The sequence below is a fragment of the Saccostrea cucullata genome, unplaced genomic scaffold (assembly GCF_032062105.1).
Source record: "Saccostrea cucullata isolate Sc308-1 unplaced genomic scaffold, CSIRO_AGI_Scuc_v1 ctg2806, whole genome shotgun sequence".
NCBI lineage: Eukaryota > Metazoa > Mollusca > Bivalvia > Ostreida > Ostreidae > Saccostrea > Saccostrea cuccullata.
In genome coordinates, this window is record NW_026920864.1 from 104,036 (window position 1) to 123,544 (window position 19,509).

General features: G+C 31.7%; 2 protein-coding genes across 2 annotated transcripts in view; one reads left to right on the top strand and one right to left on the bottom strand.

The window, feature by feature from the left end:
- The window catches only part of LOC134258531 (uncharacterized), a 39,913-nt gene extending 20,717 nt beyond the window's left edge, over positions 1-19,196 (top strand). The window contains exons 21-38 of the mRNA XM_062741091.1: positions 949-991; positions 1,340-1,457; positions 1,725-2,005; positions 2,150-2,237; positions 2,325-2,389; positions 10,814-10,850; positions 11,002-11,099; positions 11,317-11,445; positions 11,810-11,958; positions 13,300-13,435; positions 13,995-14,141; positions 14,350-14,434; positions 15,692-15,765; positions 16,034-16,168; positions 16,405-16,524; positions 17,279-17,424; positions 18,530-18,665; positions 18,790-19,196. Of these exons, the coding sequence (XP_062597075.1) occupies positions 949-991; positions 1,340-1,457; positions 1,725-2,005; positions 2,150-2,237; positions 2,325-2,389; positions 10,814-10,850; positions 11,002-11,099; positions 11,317-11,445; positions 11,810-11,958; positions 13,300-13,435; positions 13,995-14,141; positions 14,350-14,434; positions 15,692-15,765; positions 16,034-16,168; positions 16,405-16,524; positions 17,279-17,424; positions 18,530-18,665; positions 18,790-18,879 (2,077 nt within the window). The 3' untranslated portion in view covers positions 18,880-19,196. The remainder of the gene's footprint in view (positions 1-948; positions 992-1,339; positions 1,458-1,724; positions 2,006-2,149; positions 2,238-2,324; positions 2,390-10,813; positions 10,851-11,001; positions 11,100-11,316; positions 11,446-11,809; positions 11,959-13,299; positions 13,436-13,994; positions 14,142-14,349; positions 14,435-15,691; positions 15,766-16,033; positions 16,169-16,404; positions 16,525-17,278; positions 17,425-18,529; positions 18,666-18,789) is intronic.
- On the bottom strand, positions 7,266-9,408 carry LOC134258525 (uncharacterized). The gene is made up of 5 exons (XM_062741087.1): positions 9,069-9,408; positions 8,640-8,795; positions 8,182-8,299; positions 7,529-7,957; positions 7,266-7,369 (listed from the first exon to the last, which is right to left on the bottom strand). The coding sequence occupies exons 1-5, from the start codon at positions 9,224-9,226 to the stop codon at positions 7,361-7,363; spliced, it is 870 nt and encodes a 289-aa protein (XP_062597071.1). The 5' UTR covers positions 9,227-9,408; the 3' UTR covers positions 7,266-7,360.
- Positions 19,197-19,509: the final 313 nt, after the last annotated feature.

The following is a 19,509-nucleotide window of genomic DNA, read 5'->3' on the forward strand; positions in this document are numbered from 1 at the left end:
GAACAGTATTAAAGTATATTGAATTCGAAATATTAATATCAAATAAAAAACATGAAAATTCTCAAAATGCTATATTTTTTTTTAATTCTTACTGAAACATACGGAGATAACGAACAGTAATCAAGATCAAAAGTAAAAAAAAAATCATAATGTAGATGTGTTTTACTGAAATCTACAAAGATTTCATGAACAGTGTTCTTGTCCAGTTTTTTTAAAAACAAAACTATTGACATGTTTATGTTTCTGTTCATCAATAGTTTTCCCCGGTTTTAAAATCTTGTCCGTGCATAGAGCATGCTCTTACGTATCTTGCAATGTTATAAATGCAGGTAATAAAGGAGGCGAGTTGAAGTTGTAACTAGGGATGTCAATTTTACTCGGACAGCTTAGTCGAATAGTCGGATGCTTTAGTCGAACGATAGTCGAATATTCGTTTAATTTTAAATATTTTTTCAAATCATTTCCAAAGTTTGTCTTTACAGACTAGTTTACAATATTTAACCTACGCTATCACCATTATAAAACGAATATCTGAATTGTAAACATGTACGTAGTACAAAAAAACTGTACATCAATATGGATCCAATGTATTAAATTTCAAAATTAATATTATCTTCACATTTTATCTAAATGCAGGATATCAAACGCCCGAAATTGTCCTTTCTTTACATAACGGTAGAACATGTACCCCAGAATTGGAGCCAATTTCTACGTGTCCGTCAATGATCTTTGACAGGTAAACAATTAAAGCATGCCTCTTATAAAAACAAAGAGAGAGCGAGAGCTTGGGATAAATTTTAATTATGAAATTTTGTGCAAACAATCAATGATTGTATGAAATTAATATCAGAAAAAGAAAACACAGTTTAATTACTCTCATAACTGACCACAATTTACATGTATTTACAATTTTTTAATAGCTGTTTAATCAATATTCTTTCTGAATAGTTGTATCACGTCAGATCTTAGTCTGAATCTTCCATTTAAAATAGTAAGAGGAAGAAAATCATTTAATAAACATGATTGATTTTCTTTCCCAATCTGCTTTTTTAACAGTTATACCATACCTTTAATAATAAATGAAATGGGCAAATCTAAGTTTATTACCATAAATTCTAAATTACTTTGATGAAACACATTTTTAACGAATAACCGACTAAAGAAACTTTAGTCGATAGTCGGTATGATCGAACGATAGTCGAGTACTCGAATATTCGTTGACATCCCTAGTTGTAACTTATCACAAAAGATATTTTTCGCTAGGACTTTACGTTTGCACTCCTTTCATTTATGTCATACAAATAATAAACAATGCTATTTTTGCATTATAAATATTTAGACAACGTTACATGAGGTAATATGTGAAATATATATACTTTGCAGATCTCGAACATTAAGAAATGATCAAAAAGGGAAAAGGGCCAGATACACAGCAACAAACATCTCCAACGTTAATTGTAAGATAACCCTAAAATTATTTTTTTTAAAGATGGGATAAATACTCCTATTTAAATGTCTTTAAGTTATGGTTTATCAAGAAATAAATATGTATATCAAAAAACTTATTTATTTACTGATACACTTTGCATTAAATATTCTAAAGCTGAAATAAAGAAAAAGAAATACTGTCCTGAATTGTAAAGTATATTTTCTATTTCAGTTTTAACAAACATAGTTATTCAAATAAATGCATACAAGATATATAAAAAATTTCATCATTGAAGCTACTTCAAAATCGGGGTTCTCAAATATCTATGAGAACATGGAAGGATTTTCAAAATTAAAAGAAAACAAGGATTCAACTAAACAAGGCCTCGAAATGAAAACAAGACAAAACGAGCGTGACGAAGATGTTGACAACGATGAGAAAAAACACGAAGAAAACCCATACGGAGATCTCTACGTTAATGACGAAGCCATCCCAGACATAAAAGTTGACCAGTTAGAGCGTGTTATTAAAGAAAAGCAAAGGCATGAAAATGATGGTTTCAAAAGGGAGTATGCGGTTTGAATTTTTTTATATATATAAGTATATACGTGTATTTACTCAAAGAAATAAATATACATATTATAAGGCTTGTTTGATTACGTAAGTAAAATGATGATATAACTTCACACTAATAAATTATCATCTTCTTTCAAAAACTAGACTATGCCTTATGGTGAGAAACATCCTTGCAGCGCTGGGAAAAAACCAGGAAACTTACCTAAAAACAGATACAAGATTACATTTCCATGTACGTTTATTGTAAAATATACAATGTTGATATAAGTCATTACAGTAATATATAAGGGTCAGCGAGTTCATTTTAAAACATTTTCAGATGACCATTCCAGAGTCAAATTGTCCAACAGCCAGTCGGATTACATCAACGCCAATTATATTGATGTGAGTAATTTGACAGAAGTAAATTTAAAGACCCAACTTTTTTACCGTACGGTTACCTGAGGAGGGGGAGTGGTCCAAGTAACAGTGGTGTTATTTACCTGGAGACCCCCAATACCCAAGATGTCAAAAATCTACATACACGTAGCATTACACAGGAAGTCTGTGTCTGGTATCAGGGTCAACATTCCGTGTTTCGTGTCTAAATTTGAGTGAAACTACTTGAAATAATTGAAATATTTCAATATAAAATTTATTTATAAATACTTTCAGCGATATCTAATGAAGAAAAAATATAAAGAAATATCGTTTTTATATTTAAAAAAATGACAAATTAAAGAAAAGAACACAGAGTAAAACTACAAAGTAAACATATCTTTTTTAAATTAAACTTGTGTAAATATCAAAATTTAAAAATAAAAATTATAAAATATTCCATTCATAGGTAGGCCTATCCGTCGTGTGAACATATACAATGTACCGTACCGCGATAAGAATATTGCCTACGTTCTGATCAACAATAGTGTCGAAAATATTCACCATTTCCGGGTGTTCGTACGTGTGATTAAAATTTTTTATTGTTTGCGAGATATTTTTTTTTTATTACTTTTAAGAATTGATCTTTGGCTGTATATATATATATATTCATTTTTAATTTCGAATATTGGGTATTGACAGATGTTAGGAAATTCGAACTAAAATTTACAATCTCGAAACTCGACAGCTGTTTCTGACATTTCAGAACTTTACAACGGAACATGGTATAGATTGTATTCAAATATAAGTAGGTAAAACATCGGATAAAGGATTTTTTTTTTATCCGTGCCGTTTGTACTAAATATCTTTTCCTATTTTTCATATTCCAATTTTAATTGGCAAATAGCGTTTCTGTGCACAGACTGGTCTAAATTCTACAGAGCAGGTATCTTGGACGACATATCGCTTAAAATACAATATAGCCGTTGAGATTAAAAGCAAATATTTTATGAAGTCATGTTTTATTTGTCTACTCAGTATCTCAATTGTTTTTAAAATAAAATTTTACCAAGATTCTTTTTTTTAACCCCCGTGTATACAAGGCGGCTACATGAAAGTGTTTGACGCGTGACCAGGCAATCGTTTTCAAAGGACACAAACTCAGACTATCAGGTAGCACGGGTAGCTGGCCTGTCAATCAAATCAGAAGCTATTGTTTTTTTAATGATTGACAGGCGGTAAATTATTGATCTTGAATCAGGTAGATTTTGGGGGCGTTAACATAGAATTGGGTGTTTAAATGTACTGTCATTCAAGTTATGGGAAGACAGTTTTACATTTCCAAACATTTTTACATTGCTTAAATTGCAGACGCAAAAAGTAGATTATGTTTTCTTGAGCGTAAACTATTTTTTTTTTATTTCTTCTTTACCAGTATGAAATTCAGTCTGTTCAAAGTATCTGTTGCACTAATATTTTACTTTTTTTCAAAATGGAGGAAAATCCCGTTTTGCGAGACGGACGGAAATAATACTTATGGGAATGCTTCCTTGCATAAAGTGTTTATTTATATTTAATCAGTTATGAATTAGGATGTGGTTGAAATACTGTTCAACAACTTCTACCAGAGAAGAAGAGAATACTAGCTGTGACATCCAATTTGATATTAACAGATATCGATGAAATTCAATAAATAGGCCACTTTCATATTTTCAATGATATAAGCGTTTTTGCGAGCGCGCAAGCGACAAAGTCATGTGACACCCGACATTCGAAGGCGGTCTATTTTGAAACCAAAATGGTGAAACGCTGTTCTTGGGGCACATGTAACAGCGATAATAGGTACATGCATAAAGAATACATGAAAGGAGTGGAATTTTTCCCAGTACCAAAGCCTAAAACACGATTAGACGACACCAAACTTTGGGTAAAGGCATGCGGAAGAAAGTTTTTTACCGTTGACAATGTAAACAAACATACATATGTATGTAGCAAACATTTTATTGATGGTCGCCCTACCGAGTTGCATCCCTATCCATTAAATGCCAATTCAAATAGAGTTATTTTGAAAGGTAGAAAACGTGCGACAAGAAAGCACACCTTCACACCAGGAGATAAACAGACGAATGCCAATCTCGGCAAGGATGGAGTTGTACCACACCTCGTGCCAGAGGCCTCCTTGTTTGTTACCGTCGAAGAGGAAGAAATCAGTGAAAAAGTCTCAACCCAGCAGCAGCTCACAGAAGGTAAAATATAATTCAAATTCAAATAAACTCATATGAGATAAACATGAAACATTCGCAGAGTGAAATCTAGATTGATCATAATTATGTGTAACTACAAGTGTAAATAGACCAATTTAAGCTAAATTTCAAAACATTACCGTAAAAATATTAAGGTTACAAAATTTGAGTGGAAGATCTGTATATATCCCAATGACCCATAGATAAACGCATTTCACTGAGAAAGAATGCACGACATGCAAACACTTACAATGAAATGGAAAAACCCAAAGTTATTTTTAGTCTAAAAAACATACTTTTCAAATACTGACTGGATTTCTAAAGGTTCCATAGGAATTTGAAAATAGAATGTATCGGCTTTTCAACTCGCACTCTGGTGTGTAAAAATGTCATTTAATATTCAAACAAAACAGCTGCTGTTCTTTTTCTTCCAGGCTATTTTCTTTGAGACTATATAACAAGTGGGAGTGGATCACAATTTTTTTTAGAAAATGCAAAAGATTAAGAGGAGAGCAATTTTTAATATCAGCATCACAAAAAAATTATTGCGAGCTGATCTAACTTGTAACTTCAATTTCCAACATTTCAGTTGATGACCACTTATATGCTAAACCTGTGCAAATGGTTAATGTTGCCACCCAGACCAACCCGGACATAGAGGGAGTGTCAAGCAATGAGGAATCCCAGGATAGGGGGAACACAAAGAGACGCCTTCTGATGGAAGATGTATATAAAAATGACATGTCCTGCAAATTTTACACAGGTTAATGAACTTTGTTTCATGTGTAAAGATAATTACAATGTACTACTTTTGATTGAATTAAAAAATTCTCAGACATATCATTTTAAATGGAAGAGAGATAGTAGGTTTGGCTGAAAATTAGTATATCTAATATGCATTTTAAATATATTTCTGACTTTGTACATACCTATAATTATTTGAAATCTCATCATGTTACATTTAATAAACTTTGTATCATACTTTATATAATTATATAGTACATGTAATCACTATCATTTAAGACCAGTGCTAGTTGTTCTCAGATGCCCTTGTTAATCACATTCTAATAAATAAATAATGTATTTATCCTTGATCCATACAGGTATAACATTGGCAGTTTTTACTATCATCTTCAATGTACTTAAGATTAAGGCATCCTCAATGGTGTACTGGAATAGCACAGAAACAAATGAGCGACAGGATTCCAAGGTAATACAATGTCATTACTCTTCTTATCATTATGACCCAAACAAATTTTCTGTGAATCTAATGTGCATCAATTTTAAAAAACCTGTAATGTCTATAAAAAATACACAATTAATTAATACCAACACAAAAAAGCCACAATAATGATTCTATTTATTACTTGCATGTTAACAGACTCCAAGAAGAGGACCTAAACGCTTGCTTTCATTGAGAGAAGAATTCACTCTAACCTTGTTGCGACTACGAAGAGGATTTGACACCAAATCACTCAGTGATATATATGTTTGCCATTTCTGACAGTTCAGTAAGCCGAATATTTACTACATGGATGTGTCTCATGTGCATTGACCTTTGCTTTCTCATCAAATGGCCATCCAAAGAACAAATCTTGGAAAATTTGCCCAAATGCTTTAAACATTTCAAAAAAACAAGATGCATTATTGACTGCACTGAATTCTTTGTGCAAAAACCCAGTCCTCCATCTGCTCAGAGAATAACATATTCATCTTACAAACACCATAATACCTTCAAGTGTTTAGTAACAATAACTCCATCGGGTTCATTTTGTTTTGTATCTGATTTGTACACTGGTAGTATTTCTGACAAGAAAATAGTACAAGAATCTGGCTTTTTGGATAATATCGAGTTTGGTGATGACATTATGGCAGACCGTGGCTTTCTCATAAGAGGCGATCTAGCATTAAAAGGTGCAACACTAAACATTCCCCCATTTTCTTTTGGAAGACAGATGGGTAGCAATGCCACCACTAAAACGAGAAGGATTGCTCGAGCTCGAATCCATGTAGAATGAGCAATTGGACGTTTGAAAAACTATGCAATTTTGCAAGGTGTTATGACTCTCCAGATGAAGCCTTTGTACAGTCAAATTGTAAAAGTATGTGCAATGTTATGCAACCTTGACTGTCAACTTGTGAAGTAAATCTTATGTGTGTAAATCAGTATAGCACATACATTTGAATAATAAATGACAAAATAATAACAATGCTTTGATAATTTTACATTTTAATGCTACATGTAACTGTCATACAGGGATCTGATTAGTCCTCCTTTCAGAGGAAATCATCCGATTAGCTTAATTTTACAAAAAAGTGAAATACTGAAATATATCTTATATGACAAAGCATTTTTCACCAATAACACAATCTTAATTCTGCCTACCAACTCCATTTTTTCAGGAGGTAACAGTACAGTAGTTACATATATTCTGTAGTAAATAAGTAAACGCAGCTTTTTTTGCCTAATTTATAATGCAGGTACATAAGCAGTTACTGTTGCATTAAAGATTTAATCACATGTTGTTTAAAAAATGATTCAAGTTTGCTGAGCATCTTCTGGAAGAAATCTGGATTAAAATCAGCATGAGCAACACATATTCCTTTCTTTGTATAAAGTATAAGATTAGATTGATGTATACCATATATACTCATCTGCCCTTGCATCTGATGATAGTATTCTGAGTTTTCAGAAACAACCATCTCACCTCTCTCATTAATAACACAGCCTTTTTTAAGACAAACATTCCTTGGTTCATCGTCTCTGTGTGTAAAAGGACATTTAACCTCAATAATAGTGCTATCATGGCATTTACATGTACAAAGACCATCAATAGAACAACCAATGAAATTCATGGTTGGATGTATTCTTAAGCCTTTATGTTACAGAAGGGGATGTACATGTGACTTAATTATGACATACTCTCATGTAATGTTGAAGAGCTGCTTTTTCTTTCTTTTTACCCCACACCAATGATGGAGCTGAAATTTCTCCATATTCACCTAAAATAGTCTTTAGAAGTGAAGGTGGACATTTGTTAGAATCAACTGCTTTGCAGACTTTACTAAAATTAGATGCAGTCAATCTGCCTTTCCTCAGCTCATGCCAAATCTTACAGTCGGATTGCTCACTTGTGCATGTTTCAATGTGAGAAATATTATCATTGGAAAGAGTACATAAATTCTCAGAGTTATGGAATTCATTAGCATTACAAGATGCTATTTTCTTTAACATGTTTGGCATGGTAAAAGCAGAACATTCAGGACATTGTTGATCAGCTTCATCTCCCTTGTCATTCTGCACTGGTTTTTGTACCTCCAGAATATCTAAGGCTTGTATATTTGGGGATATCTGGAAGAAATTTAAAAAATGTAAATTGAAAGTTTTAAATAACAAATGAAATGTAAACAAAAAATTAGCACTTTAATTATACATTTGTATGATGCTTTATAATTGTTGTATTAGATAACAATGGTGGGCAATTTCAATTGGTTTTTCAAATCAGATAAAAATACAATGTAAAGACAACACTGAAAAAATAAATACACAGAACATAATTATGGGAAATGGGTTACCTCTCGAAGATTCTTTGCTATTTCACCGATTTCCATTTCTGTGTAAGTTTGTCTCTGATCTACACTGCGCGGGTCAAAACTGTGAGCAGCAGACTGGTGATAATCCACACTTGCATACCTTAATTGAAATTTGTGTCAGTCTTGAAATGATTTGTTGTAGGTACATCATCATTTTTTTTCAATATATTTTTTAAAGTCTTCTAACAATTGATTATAATGGCATAATAAAACTTACTTAATAATATTTGAAGTGCATGTACATATGATATTATGTAAAGCACAAACAATAGACAAAATATAATACTAACACATTACTCAATATGTATCCTAATTGTAGTCTCTGTGTCAATTAAATGTTCATTTAAGAATCAATCATTCAGACCTAGAGTTTACTTTTAAGAATTAAAAGATTGCAAATTTATCATAACATTCTACATGAGTCATAAAAGAACAAGTACCTAGCTTTCAAGATTTTAAGTTGCTTTATAGGCACAGGGCAATCATGATGTCGTGGTCGTTTTACCCACAAGTTATCTCCATCTGTGACTGACTTTACATCAAAAGCCTCAATTTCATACAGGGTTGCTCCGATGTGGCGACATCCTCCATCAGCTCTACAAAAACAGATTGATGTCATTTGTAAGAAAACATCACCCCCCTTACTCCAAGTAATAAAGTAATCAATTGCAGTGGTATATATACATGTACTTGGATTTTTTTTTAAACATATAGATAGATGTGTGTATAATGCAGGCTGCATTGAACCTACTTCTGCAAATAAATTAATTACATGTCACAGGTGTTTTGTGTGGTCATTCACTCATTGAAACCAGCTTACATCCTACTCAGTGTACCTGTCTCACTTATATTTATAAAAGTTTACTTACCCTCCAATGCATGTGCAGTAAGCACAATTTACGCTTCCACTTTTACACATAACCACCCAAACATCATAAGCTGTTTTATTTAGGTAAGTCCTGTCCTTCTGCGTAGGTTTCACGCAGGATTTGATAAGGTAATTATCTCCATCTTCAAGTTCCTTCATTTCTAACTTCTCAACATACCCATCGAAGAATAGTCTATAATCTTCACAAGATTTGTACGCTTTTAATTTCCTTTGATCATAATTTGCAGTTTTATATAACAAGTAATTAAACACATCATACAGGGAAAAGGTTGGTAATTTTGTGAGATCGTTAGAAAGTCCTTGGATCTTGAAGGGGTCAACAGAAAACATACATGCCAACTTTTGAAAATTCCCATGGGGGATTTAGCGCGTGACGACAATTTTCAAAGCTTTAAATTCGCGACATTTTGTCGTGAAATTAAATGATTATGAAATGATTTTTTTTATTTATAATATTGATATCACTTATCAATAAAACTCAAGTATTAATTTACCACAAAAAATGTTTTTCTTTCCAAAATTGAAATATTTTTGCTAAAATACTGGTGCCTCTCTCACTAAAGAAGGGGTATTTAGTTACATATATAAACAACTTTTTTTCTACCAGGACAGAATTTAGTGAAAAATTGAAAATTGTACAACTTTAAAATCCTTTTTTTCAAAGGCTAAAAATAAATGAGGTGTTGATACTGTAAAGTCCTGTTTCTAGAAACATTTTTTATTTATATTTCAATTAATTAGAAATTTTAATAAGATATTAAATTTACAGAAATTTATACCACCTATCCAAAACAGAATTATTTTTTTTTACAGTCTTGAAATTTGTCAGGCTTGATGGTGCCATGTGGGTATTTCCTTAATTAAGTCATGCACATAGATCTACCTAACATATTACTTATGGGAGAAGGGAGGGAAAAGAAATTCTGACATACACTTGATTGTTTCATCTTAATTTTTTAATAATATTTTAACTGGCAAACTTTACAATATTTTTCATTATAGGTAGATAAAATCAGCAGCTATGCTTTATTAGTTTTCTACTTTCGTTTTCAAAAAACGATCTCTTTGGATTCCGTTTTTATTGTTTGATTTGCATTTTATTGTCTTTAATTTATATTTTTATTAAAATGACAAACAACTATCTTGTTAATCTATGTGTTTCACCTTGCATACCCTTTAAAACTAACAAGATAATCCCCTTAATAACTGCCTCACATAGCTTTACCAAGTTCTCTCGCTTCACATTTGAAACAGAAATCCCTTTTCCTCTCAGAATATCCTGCAGTTCTACCACTTTCAAGGATGTAAACATTGTAGACGACATGTTAACTATAGACGCTTTGTCGGGTATCACGTGACAATGTAAAACTAAACGTTAAAACCGTTCCGGGTTCAACGTTTTATGAAAGAGGTCTATTGACAATTGTTATGTTCATTTGTATGTCGACTAGATCTATCCCTTTGAAATTGGAATAGAAGTCACTACAAAGTGTGTCACATCTGTTTTATATTTGGATGTGTTACTAATAAAAGACAACGTACAGTTAATTACGTAATCTTCAAAACAGTACAGTTTAACAACAAACGCCTTGTCAATAAATATTTTCCTTTCTTTTTTAACAGTCTACAAGAAAATCATAAATTTTATTCATGATATATTTATTTTTATTCACGTATTCTTGTATCAAATGTATCAAATAATGTATTTTTAAATCTTGCTTTTAGGGTATTGATAAGACACATGCGTATATTGCGGCACAAGGTATGAGTGTTTATTTCAGCTTCTTGAATTCGAATTCTGTTTTACTTTTTATTTCATTTCATAACATTATCTGAAGGAAATAAACAACAATAATTGTATTCATAAAGGCATTTTAATATTTCTAATAAAAAACATGATATACCTCTAACAGGTCCGCGACAGAACACAGTGTCAGATTTCTGGAAAATGGTTTGGCAGGAGAATGTGACACAGATAGTGATGCTCACCAACTTAAAGGAGGGCACCAAGGTATTTTTATGTGCAGTTTACCTAGACTTTTAATTGGAATAAATTATGAATGTGTTGCCCCCCACAACATGAAACTATATACTGTTTATACAATACAATACACATTATTTTCAAACCAAATTTTTATAGTTTGCTGATTGAAGTCTTACAAAATTATTCAATTTTTAAGAAACGTCTAATTAAACTGTTCTCATTGAAATTAACGCTTTTTTTTCAGACAAAATGTGTCAAATATTGGCCGGATATGAACAAAAGTAGTACATTTGGTGAGATGATCCTACGTGCGGAGGAAGAACAAAGTTATGCAAATTATATAATACGGAGATTTAGAGTTAATTGTAAGGGAGTAAGTAATAAAAAGGTTAAAACTATATGGAAAAGTTTGAAAAAATTTGCACAGGCAGACCGAACATGGATTTTTTCCCTTTAAATAAGAAGCTATCCCCTTCACACAACAGTTATATAAGATAATGTGTTCACTGCATAATAAAGAGAATACTCTCAACAATGGTTTGTTCTGGGGAAAATTCTGAAGTAGTTGTATTACATGTATACTTACTAATACTAGTATGCAATGTGTAGCAACATGATGAGTATTCAATGTAATTTGTAACTGAAGAAAAGATTATATTGATTTCCAGAATTTTTTTTTGACTTTCGTAAGATAAAATTAAACTTTAAAACTCTTTTTTACATTTTTTTTCATCCAGTTGAGAACATACCGCATAGTAACACAATACCACTATACGACCTGGCCGGATCACGGGACTCCGGCACCGCTCTCTCTTGTAGTCTTCCATGATCACGTGACTAGAACAAGAGAGAAACAGAATGGAGGTCCAACGGTAGTACACTGCAGGTAAAAAATACAGGCTAAAATAAATTATTCATTCCTGTAGATTAATAACTAGGGATGTCAACGAATATTCGAGTACTCGACTATCATTCGATCATACCGACTATCGACTAAAGTTTCTTTAGTCGGTTATTCGTTAAAAATGTGTTTCATCAAAGTAATTTAGAATTTATGGTAATAAACTTAGATTTGCCCATTTCATTTATTATTAAAGGTATGGTATAACTGTTAAAAAAAGCAGATTGGGAAAGAAAATCAATCATGTTTATTAAATGATTTTCTACCTCTTACTATTTTAAATGGAAGATTCAGACTAAGATCTGACGTGATACAACTATTCAGAAAGAATATTGATTAAACAGCTATTAAAAAATTGTAAATACATGTAAATTGTGGTCAGTTATGAGAGTAATTAAACTGTGTTTTCTTTTTCTGATATTAATTTCATACAATCATTGATTGTTTGCACGAAATTTCATAATTAAAATTTATCCCAAGCTCTCGCTCTCTCTTTGTTTTTATAAGAAATACGCTTTAATTGTTTACCTGTCAAAGATCATTGACGGAAACGTAGAAATTGGCTCCAATTCTGGGGTACATGTTCTACCGTTATGTAAAGAAAGGACAATTTCGAGCGTTTGATATCCTGCATTTAGATAAAATGTGCAGATAATATTAATTTTGAAATTTAATACATTGGATCCATATTGATGTACAGTTTTTTTGTACTACGTACATGTTTACAATTCAGATATTCGTTTTATAATGGTGATAGCGTAGGTTAAATATTGTAAACTAGTCTGTAAAGACAAACTTTGGAAATGATTTGAAAAATATTTAAAATTAAACGAATATTCGACTATCGTTCGACTAAAGCATCCGACTATTCGACTAAGCTGTCCGAGTAAAATTGACATCCCTATTAATAACATATAAAAATTAATGCTCTTAAAATGGACGACCATTTGGTTCTTAGAGTAGTGGCTAGCAGGCTTATGTAGCTAACCCCTATCTCTAAATGAAGAAATACTTAAAACTTTGAGTGCTTTGCTTTCAAAAATGTATTTTATATTTTGTTTAAATGAGTTTTTTTCCTTCAATGAACAAAGATGATTAAATATTAAACAAACTCACTTTTTAATGTGTGAGACCCTTTCAATCAAAAGTTTGTCAACAAAATGTCCTAGTATATTGTAGATAGTGAACTATAAGCATTCGTCTCTGTTACGTTTTATTAATTTTACTTCTGATTTTATATCCTGGAAAACACTGAGTCAACCCCATTTAAACATATGAATTCCTCATTGAAACACATTGTACACCTTTACATTGTACACCTTGTAGTGCTGGAATCGGTCGTACTGGTACTTATATCGCTATAGACGCTTTAAGCAAGGTGGGCAAAACAGAGAGGAAAGTCAACATCGCAGAATACGTGAAGAAAATGAGGGAAAGTAGAATGAATATGGTTCAAACCTATGTGAGTTAAAGAACAAGAAGAATGGTATCACGTTTTGTTTGTTTGTTTGTTCGTGTTTTAGTTTTCTTCGTTGTTGGTTTTTTTTTTGCCTCTAATCTTTTAATACTGTGAAATCACCAATTTTCGTGGGGGGGGGGATTTTCGTTGTTTTCGATGTATGAGGAGACCCATGAATTCATGCCCATCACGAAATGTAAATTTTTATATGCACAACTACTAAAAAGTTCTTCATCCACGAAATCAAATCCCCACGAACCAACATTTTTCCTTAAAACACGAAACTTTGACCCCAAGAAAATATGTGATTTTACACATACACACCTGTCAATACGAAATCTAGAAAGTCTGGACATTCATACATGTATATTTCACGTAAATATATTAATACATGTACCTGTTTAACCGTGTTTTTTTTTTTAATGTAATCACTGCATTTGCCTTTATTGGTTAAAATATTTGTAACAGATATATGGGAAAAATATAAAAAAAAAATGTTATTTATAAATTATCAATATCCTGAATTTCGATTTGACATGACATGGTTTGATCTTGCTTTCAGGAGCAGTACATGACTATTTTTCTTGCACTCGATGTCATGTTCAAAGCTCCAACCTGTGTACTCACCAAATCTGAATTCTTAAGAAGAGCAGAACTAATGACACGTTTTCAGCCAGCCAATGAAAGTGAACTAAGAAAGGAGTTCCAGGTAATTTTTTTGAATTTCTTAAACTCGACTTATTGTTTTTTAAAATATAAGGCTGACGGAACTTGAAAATGAAAAATGTAAGAGATTTATGTTCGCGTTATGAAAATTATTAATATCATATGCTAAATAGGACAGTTCTTTTATTATTTTTTTAAAATAAACATAAAGATATTGTAATGACTAAAAAGAAACTGAATTTAACTTTAAGAACCTTCTGAGAGTGCGACCATCATACACAGACGAGGATTACACGTTTGCTCAGAGCGGATATGAAAAATCATCCATTCTTCCACGTAAGTACATGTTACATCTACGAAATCTATTGACGAATTTAACATCAATTTATAATTCAAGAACAGTCTGTAAAAATACCTGTACGATCAACAAAGCTTACATGTTTTTAACCGCTAGATACATATGTATTCATCTTATTTAAATTTAAGATATTTATTTTTCAAATTTTCCAGTTGATGTTGACTTACCTAATGGATACCATTATATAAATGGTGCCTGTTTTGGAGGTTAACAGTTGAAATTGACACCCCAAGGAAAACCATTGTCAACCGACGCGTCAGCGGAGGTTGACAATGGTTTTCCGAGGGGTGTCAATTTCAACTGTTACCCTCCAAAACAAGCACCATTTATTTTATTATACTGAATGTCTTCTTGATTTACTATGTCAGCAATACAAATCGTCGATCGCCTTTTCGTTCACGTTTAGAAAGCTTTCAAACTCCCCGCTACTTCGAAAAAGATTTATTGACCTCTTTATTGTTTATTTGATACTCTACGAGTCCTTTATCATCTAAAGTTTTGTTATTTCTGCACTCGCAAGCATGTTTCGTCTGTCGTTTGTTGTTTTCAAGTAAGCTACATCGAACGCAAGCTTTTATTGACATCAAGTTTATTCCGGTTCTTTCAAACGCGCAACTGACGTTTTGAGAATTCTACGGTGAACCGTACGCGCATAATTTCCACGCATGTGGCATTACCGTTGTGTTACCCGTTGTCACGTGTGTTGCTAAGGCTCAGGGTAATAGAACAGATTGTTAACTGCGTCTAAACCAATCAGATTTTAGTATTTAACATGAAAGTATAATAAAATATAATGTTCGTACGTTTAAGATTTAAACGTTTAATTACAGCTCTTTCCATTTAGTAACATTACTGTTATTCTTACAATTATAACGTTTTTGTTTAAAATTAAGTGTCAAAAATAAAACTGAGACTAACAAAGTAACAAAAACCTTGAGTCCTATACATACGTGTAGTAGTAATTACACCAATTCGGAAATAAGTTATTCTAGTTATGTCATAATACATGTACATTGCATCGGGGTCAGAAAACCCAATTTACACATCAGACCAAATAAATCCATTACAAATGGATGTATTGTTTTATTAACTGTTTGAGAGTAAATTTACAAATATTACAAATTAAAACCCCATGTACTTAATATGATGACTGGATTACATTTAAACTAATCTAAATGTAAATATATTAGAATGTATGAAAGTATTTGTCTTTGATATGATTTTGTTTTTAACAGTTGACAAATACAGTCTTTTCCTGTCATCGAATGTACCGAAACGCGGGAACTATATCAATGCAGTCACTGTTCCTGTAGGTAGCAATTTAAAAAAATCCTCCACAGTAATATACTAAACATTAAAAAGTTGCATGCTTAAATTTCTGGAATTTGAGAATAAATACTGGTATACTTTTAAAAATTTGAAGGATAAAATCTGGAAGTTAGATTATTTCAAGTGCAGATACATGTAAATTACCATATTTCCTAAGCAGATGAAATCTAAATATTTTTTTTACTGAATACTGATATACCCTTTGCATAATATATCCATTTCTTACTTATACAATTTACTAATTTTAGTCTTACAGCAAACCAGATGTATTCATAATAACACATTATCCCTCACCAGATGGTGCTGTTGACTTCCTGCGCCTGCTCAATGATCACGAGTCAGACTTAGTGATTTGTATGAATCCTCTTAGAAACATCGAATCGGTACGTAGATTTATAACTTAACCAATAACGTAAACATAACATAAAAGAAAGATTACATTTGTGATTATTTTTATTATGCCGAATGTTCAAAGTTAAATTTTTTGGTTAAAAATTTTCTGAGGCCATTTTTTTCTGATTGTCTGACTTTTTTGCAAAAACACTAAACCAGTATCTTTTAACTTTCCACCGAAGCGAGAGGTATCTGATCATTTCAAAAAGTCTTGTTTCTATTCCAGCATAAACATTGGCTGCCGACTACCAACAGCTCAAAAAGAGTTTCCCCATTCACTATTCACTGTGGAAGTGAACAAGTGACAGATATTAAATGTACAACAATCAGCATTTCTCAGGATGGGGTGAGAATAATTACTGTGAAATAACTTATTTTCGACAGGGTATCAGTATTATTGTTTTGAAGGTATGAAGGAATCAACGAATTTATACCCCAAAACGATATACGAAATAAGAAATTTCAGTATTACTGAACAGTGATGATTCTTTAGGTATGAATTATTATTCCCTTTAACTCTCTAAAATAAATACTAGTAATTTTACAGTATTTGGCAACTATTTGGCTGGTAAGTACAATGTCATGTACAATGATTTCAATTGAAAGTAGCATTCTGAGAGTATTGCAATACTTGTCCCCTACCGGCGGGTGTAACCTGTTTCCCTTTAAAAACTATTAATGTTATAATTCCGTCAAAAATCAATTAAGCAGAGCTGAATGCAAACTTCATTTATTACTCATCAAAGTAAACTCACATACCAGTATGTGCAGACCTTAAGAAGAAAATTGTAGAAAAACTCTGGAAAAAAGTACCAAAATTCTATTTCTGTCAAAAACTTTGAAGCAGAGCGAAATGAAATCTTGATCTGTAATTCTTCAAGATACACTCACATACCAAAATTCAGCTCGTATCTGCAAGGGCTTAGAAAAAGGGCAAAACACAAAGTGGGACACACAGACGGAAGGACGGACGAACGGATAGTTTGAGAAGAAACCTTTACCCACCCCTCTCAGATTTCACTGGCAGGGAACTTATAATTGCTTGAATATATATCCGAATACTTTCTCGTAAGAATCAATTTTTATCATATAAATTGTAGAAAAATGAGAATGGTTGTTCAGTGTCAATAATAGAACCAACAGATGAAATTCAAACAGAACGTTCCCAGGCTACAGTGCAGATGTTAGGCTTGGTTTCCTTTGCTCTTCAGAGTGAAACAGATGGTCCTATAACAGTAGTTAGCAGGTAATTTATGCTTTATGGATTACCTATCGTTGGATTAAGATCGCTTAACGCTTTTTTTGTAATACACTTTATATTTTATTTTGACATTGCATCAAAGAGACAAAAACGACATTTTTCTTCTATTGAAGAATTCCATAATATTTTGGTTACTGTGTAATAAAGTGTATTACATGTACAGTGTAAATTACTGTTTCGTGTAATAACCATTAACCATATTCAAAAAGGAAAACTGAACATCGTAATTTAATGATCAATGAAAACGCTTTAATATATGTTAAGTATGTATTTTTAAGGTATTAAAGGGGCATGGACACAGTTTCAGCTTAAATTTATTTTTTTTCATTTTTACAAATATCCAACTAGGGTCTTTCTAATGATCATCAACAATATGGACGTCAGTTGTCGAGTTACAAGACAGATTTAGAGCTCCAAACCTTTGTTATGTAAACAAGGACTGTGTCATGTTTTTGTTTACATAGGTTAATATATTAATATATGTCCGCTCAAAGTAGATAATTTCAATAAAAAAGTTGATTTTAAATTCGATTTGACAGTTTCTATTGATTTGCTAAATTTCATTTTGTTATAAATATGATATTGTCTATATGTAAACAACAACAAGGCCTTGTTTAAATAATAAAGAACATTAAGTTCTATATCTCATTTGTTAATCAACAAATGATGTTTTACCAGTTATTAGATCATGCCTTTGGTAGGAATTGTAAATATTAAAATTGGGTTAAAAAACTCAGTTGAAACTGTGTCCATGCCCCTTTAAGTAATCTGTAACTATTGAAAATCCTATGCGAATACTCGATTTAACTTGTTGAGGCTTTAATTTTATTGTGAAAAGACAATCAATCTTCAATTCTAACGAGCTGTAAGGTGCGTGCTTACGTCATTTAGTCTTTTAAAGACCAATTTAAGGTGTTTGACTTATTTGAATGTTCATGGGCATGTTTTGATAGATTCATGATTGTTATACTATATTTTTATTTAAAAAAAAAAAAGAATTTTCTGTAAGAAATCCAAATTAATAATTTTTTTTTTTCGAAAAATCTATAATAGAAAATTATCGGATTTTAAATATTGTTTTGATTTTTAGTGATGGTGCAGTTTTGTGTGGGGTATTCTGTGCAGTATATAACGCACTACAGCAGTTGTCTATAGACGGGGAGGTGGATATCTTTTCTACTGTTCGACAGTTACAGATACGACGACCAGAATTATGCTCTTCAATGGTAAACTCTATCATCAATGCATCACATACTTGTATAATTATATTCTAAAAGTTAATTTTTCTTTCCCCAGTTTTCAAGAAAAAAGTGAATGATTGTATAAAAGTGTATGATACTTTTGTTTTAGGAGGAGTACAAAATGATTTACGATGTTGTTTTGGATTACATCTGGGCACAAGAATCATCATCTGAAGAAAACATTTACTGCAACCAATAGTGGCATTTTTAAAACAACGTGTTTGAATCAATTTCAAATTTTAGGAATAAATCTTTTGGACAAATGTTGGTAGCGGAAAATGAAAAAAGACAATTATTCTTGCAAAATACCCTTTGTAAGGATGCATGTTAGAAGACATCCAAAAAAAAATAACGTATGTCCACAACGAACATGGGTGATCATTGCCTTAATCAGATGATAAAGTTCTGAAGCATGATCTGATATTTAACCTGTTAAAATACACATTAAACAGTAAACATTAAGAAATTAATGTGGTAGTGGCTTTCATAACAGGTTCATCCATATTGACCTCTATGTATTACGATTGATTTTTATTATAAGAATATATTATTTATAAATACTGTAATCCAAATAAAATGGTAAAATAAACCTTTCTTCATAGATCTTAAAGTAGACAAAAAATCTTTTTAATGAATCTTCCATCAAGTTACACACATAATCAAAAACCTAAAAAGAACGCATAACACAATCATAAATTTGATGCATGAATTGTCGTATATTGCTTGACTGTTTTTGAATGGATATGGCATAAATAATACATCCCAAAAAATATTGACAAATTGCAAGTTTTTTTCTGGTGCTTGCATTTGAATATGGGACTTTTTTCTA